Consider the following 5,535-nt stretch of genomic DNA (forward strand, 5'->3'; position numbering starts at 1 on the left):
GTAAATAACGTGACTATTGTGCACTATAATTTGCTAATTTGGGCGAAGTCCAATTTTACAGTGTAATTTTTAAGACTGGCCGATCAGGTTAAATATCTGGGACATAATTTTTCTTAATTAGGAGACAGAATATTAATGATTAGAAAATTAATTGGATCTTGAATAAGCATTTTGTGTATCTCTGTGATTAATTTGATAAAAGACAAGAAGACAAAGAATTAAATAACAATACATAGGGACGAGTTGGTTTTGATATAAGATTTTTAAGCCAAGTTTTTTGCCATTTTGCCAGTGAATAATGAAAAACATTGTATCTGAAAATTTGAATCAACATGGTGGGATGTTCGGGAAAATTTGAAGTTTATGTGCCCAACCCCAAAATCTCTGTCTTCTGCGTGCGTTTATGAAGTCAAAGTTAGGGACTTATTGGACTTGTAACATCTTAAAAAATCTACAGGTATTGAAAGGCTTGGGTCTATCTGACAAAATTGAAAATAGAATAGCTGAATTTTATACTTTGAGAATGTTTACACTAAATACAAAAAATAAACGCGTTATTTTAGTTTAACATATTCTACGTCTGCATTTTTATCTTACCATGGTACTTTTTTCAGAGGAAACTTTTTTCATCCAGAGGTGGAGATATTTTGAGACAGCAACAATTAAAAAAAAATTTTGAGTTCTAACACCCTGTTGTTTTTTTTTTTTTTTTTTGCTGTTGTTTTTTTAATGCATCAAAAAAGGCTGTTTTCGGCTATTTTAAATACACAGGTATAAAACCTTCATATAAATCCATAGATTGGCATATTTATTCCAAATCAGATTAAAGGTTTCACAGAGAGTAGTTTGAAAGGTTCATTTGAATTAGTTCATTTATTAGAAACCTTGTAATTAGAATGCAAACAACAAATACGAGAAAAATAGGTAAAAATTGAAGAGTCTGTATTATTATTTATTTAAGAATTAACGACGGTTCTTGACTACTAATAAGGTCCCTGCGCCGGCCCTGCAGTGCATTCCTGCAGCGTGATTCGATCTCTGGGTCCCGTGTTACCAAGCTAAGGTCAAATCCACTGCGCCACCACAGGACATTAAGAGTCTGTAGATAAAATATGCCAAAGAACTTGAATATTTTGCCTAAAATACAAAGACGGTTATCAATAAATAAACCACTAAAACGTATTCATGGAAGGAAACAATATAGAAAAAATGGAAAATTCAACATTTATTTCTATAAATACTATAACACAATTAAATAAAATTCATTTAGGCTGTTTATCTTGGTTACAATTGTCAAATATTGTGGAGAAGAAATCTAGTCGAGAATAAACCAATTCGTAACAACTTGAGCTTTCTAAATTTTATTTCGGTGGCAGTAACGCAACAGGTGCCGTCAGTGTTAATTTACAAAGAAGATGCACCCATAAGCTGGTTTTTACAGAACTGAAACAAAATTTCAAACTCTACTTCAAGAGCAGTAGAATCCTGGTTTGGGAAAAACGCAGTTGCTAGATCAATATCTGCAACTGAAATCCATTTTTTGGAAGAAGGCTAAAGTAAGGAGCAAAACGGCTGAAGACGGAAAAGGTAAGTTCTGAGATTATCTCCTATAATTGTAGTCAACCTATCAATCAGAATCCTAAATGCCATCTACAGAACTGATACAGTGACATCTTGGTTTTACTTTGAGCTACACTGCCTAAGCAAGATGATTGAAGACGCCGATAATGATGTCTGGTGAAATAAACCTCTGGATCAATTTCGATTTTTTTTGGCAAACTCTGCTGCACTGCCAATTAAATTGTTCATTTGATCTTTTTTCCAAAAAGTTTCTTTGCAGCTTTAACCATCACAAGTGTGTCGATGAATTGACCTCCTTTTCTTCAAGTTTCCCTATTGCAATCGTGGCCCAGTGCATGAAATTTTTCAGTTTCGAAGATTAGTTTTTTGTTTTTTTTTTTAATCGAATGGAGTTTTTCTTTTTGGAACAGCAAGACATTTTGTAGAAAAAAAAACGAGCATGTACATTTCCTTAATTACGTTTAAAATCCTGACTGTCAAAAGAGATGAATTGCAACTATGCTCTATGACAATTTGTGGGCCTGTTAGGGAATATAAAGCACACAACGATTGAGAAGTTGGGAAACTATCTGCCGAGCTCCATTAAAGTGACCAGACATTGCACTTGCACGGTCTAGAGGAGGTTTATTTGAGGAGTTCATCTCCTTGACAATGTACATTTCTTTAAGAACGTTGGAAAGCCTGACCTTCGAAAGAGACGAATTACATCTATGTTCTATGACGGTATTCAGCTCGTGGGCTTGGTAGGGAATACAAGGCAGACAGTGATCAAAAAGTTCAGATACTATCAGCCGGGCTCCATTAAAGTGACCAGACATTGATCTTTTCTGGTACAGAAGAGTTTATCTCGAGGAATTTCTCTCGTTGAAAACGTTCCAATTATATTTCATATTGAAATATAATTTCAATCCCCAATTTTATCATTAGTCTCACTAACATCTATTAGTCCCCCAATTAGTCTCCTTTTCAAGCTGACAGTACAAATTATGATCGCAAGCTTATCAGAATGTGGGTTGTTTTATCCACCGTCACGGAATAAAATATTGCATCCATGATTTCGTAGATGATCTTTTCTTTGATTTCTGCTGAAAGCAAGTCAACTTGTTCCCGAAACTGTTCTGTAAATAGGTAACTTTGTATCGGGTCTGTATCGGGAATCTAGCTTCAATAGTAGACAAACATCATGCTAGAAATTTAACAGTTTGAACAAAGTTGTCGTTTTGTTTTTCAGTTTTTCTAGTTTTTCAAAACTCTTTTCTTGTATTTTTAACTTGCAAATGGAACGGTAAATTTCAAGTGATATCATTTTGACCCTCTTTGGCCTTGATATTCATCAAGATTACTGCCGTTTTTAGCATTGTCCTTTTTCGAAAATTCGACAAATTCTATGAGGTTCGTAGCTTTTAGTAGATAGCTTTAAATTTAAAGAATTTTACATATTAACAATAACCATATAAAAGTTGATTCTTATGATGTTTCCATTTTCCTTGTTTCTATATTTTTATTTTGATTGCTATTAGCAAGAATCACTTGCACGATGACCAGTTCATGATAAACCGTTTTTATAATTGATGTATTATTTCTCACTCGACAGCTGATGTAAAATTCGAGTAGATGAACATTGTTTTTGATAAGTAAAGAACCACTCGACAAAAAAATAACAACAAAAACAAGAACCTCAATACTTGGGCTTATATTGGAGACTCTAAATATATAAAGTTCAACAGAAGACATTACACAGATGCCTAGGGATAAATCATGAGGTCATAAGACTCATAGGAAGCAAGCTCACAGAAGCAAAACTACAAACTGCTTCTACTTCTTGTGGCATGTACACAAACATAAACATATAAGTACACAAATATTAGCTGACAAAACTTGGGGACAAATTGCTTTTGATATAAGATTTTCAAGCCAAGTTTTTTGCCATTTTAATCTCCATTTTTAGTTTTTGCCATTTATGACACAATTATGACGTTAGAATCAGGGAACGGTGTATATCATTCATAAATCTTCTTCTTTTTATCAACAGGTGTAACCCAGGGATGCAACCCGATGAAAAAAAAATCACCACATGATAGTGATTTATTGGTTGATTTAGTCATTTCCTTCAATAATCTAGCGATATATGTGCTGACTTAGTAACTTTCTATTTAGGCAATATCAAAAAATCACTAGAGATAAATCACTAGGGTAGCAACCATAATGCGGCTTGGATGCAACTGTATAGCACCCAACATGTTTGATATCAACTTGGGAGTTAGAAGTTTCAAACCATTTGAACGATTGTAGATACTAAGTGAGTTAACTTCTACAAGCCCTTCTATTTCGGTCAGTAACACAGGCACGTAAAAACAGTTTTTTCCGGAAGGGGGGGGGGGTGAATAATAAACAAACATTTCATCTGAAAATTGGAATCGACTTGGCGAGATGTTCGGGAAAATTAGAAATTTTAGTGTGCCCAGGACCAGAATCTCTGTCCGCGCGCGTTTATGCCGTCAAAGTTAGGGACTTTTTGACTTGTATCATCTTAAAAATCTTCAGATATTGAAAGGCTTGGGTCTATCTAACAAAATTGAAAACAGATTATATGAATTTCATACTTTAAAAATGTTTACAGTTAGAGATTTAAATACAAAAAATGAACGCGTTATTTTCGTTCTGCGTCTGCATTTCTTATCTCACTGTGGCATTTTTTAGAAGAAAATTTTTTCATAGAACTCATAGGAAGCAAGCTCACAAAAGCAAAACTACTAAAAACTACTACTTGCTGGGGCAAGACGACAATTAAGAAAAGAATGAGCGGAAATTGAACCTGAAAAGCAAATTCTCACCTAAAAGGGTATATTACGTAGTTCAGAAACATAGATTAGTAGCAATAAGTAGACAAACCTTCCCTTTTCCTATCTAGAGTTCATCTCGTTCTTATAGTTAAATACTAAAGAAAACCAAACAGTAAAAAAGCCCTTAAAGGAGGAAGGTCATTATTTTTTACGCCATCTATTTGGCAATACAAAGCGCGATTTCATAAAGACCAAATGACTCTCTTAGATCACCATCGCGTGCTATGGAATTCACCAAAATCTCTAGCCTGGGAAAGGGAACAAAAAGACGCACAGCAAAGATTTCAGCAGAGTATTTAATATCTAGTGAGTTTTTTACTTTTTATTCAAAAATTTTCATTATTTCTTACAATTTCAGCGAGTAATATTATTCTCCTAATTGACATTTGTATTTAAAGTAAACACTTTCTTCGAACCAATACAATTTAAACATGAGTTACTTTTCCCTTACAGATATAACTGACAATATCTAAGGAAGACATATTTGATTGTTCTACTTCAATTTTCGCCAGTCGTTTTTTTTTTTGTTATTGAAACTAGGATAAGAGTTTCTTAACTGCCTGTATTTACATATAACATGAGAATTATATGTAAATTCCAGAGGAAGTATGCCAAAAAAAATAATTGGGTTAACTGTTAGAATTCTCTCGTTTGTAAGAAATGTGAATTAATGGCTAATATGCTCATTTAATCTTTTTCTGTTTTTTTTTCTTCTTCCCAACACAAAAAAATGTTCAATATTCAAAACTATTCAGAAATTGAAAAAAAATCTTATAACCCCCCCCCCTCCCCCAGCAAACAAAAAGACAATACAAATATAAAATAGGAACTGAGAAACGTCTATATTTAAATCTCGTTAAAAACCCCCTGGTGACTCCCACCACTCTCCGGGAAAATATCGGTCCATACTTTTTAATATAGTGCATGCTATGCTTTCCAAATGAAACTCTATAGAAGAAAAGAGTTCGTTACTGAAGGAAAAAGGGAACATTCAAAAATGTATGAATCACTATAAATGTATAAAGAGTAATGCTAATACCTTCGTGCGAAGTGGCAGAATTTTATTTTAAGAGAAGTGAATTATCAGCTTAAATGTCCTTCTAATAATATT

At 33.5% G+C, this 5,535-nt stretch overlaps 1 protein-coding gene across 1 annotated transcript in view; it reads right to left on the reverse strand.

The window, feature by feature from the left end:
* Positions 1-227: 227 nt before the first annotated feature.
* Positions 228-5,535, reverse strand: part of LOC136035530 (tRNA-queuosine alpha-mannosyltransferase-like) — a 162,673-nt gene continuing 157,365 nt past the window's right edge. The window contains exon 7 of the mRNA XM_065717377.1: positions 228-1,137. Within this exon, the coding sequence (XP_065573449.1) occupies positions 1,092-1,137 (46 nt within the window). The 3' untranslated portion in view covers positions 228-1,091. The remainder of the gene's footprint in view (positions 1,138-5,535) is intronic.

This window comes from Artemia franciscana, chromosome 14 (assembly GCF_032884065.1).
Source record: "Artemia franciscana chromosome 14, ASM3288406v1, whole genome shotgun sequence".
NCBI classification, from domain to species: Eukaryota; Metazoa; Arthropoda; class Branchiopoda; order Anostraca; family Artemiidae; genus Artemia; species Artemia franciscana.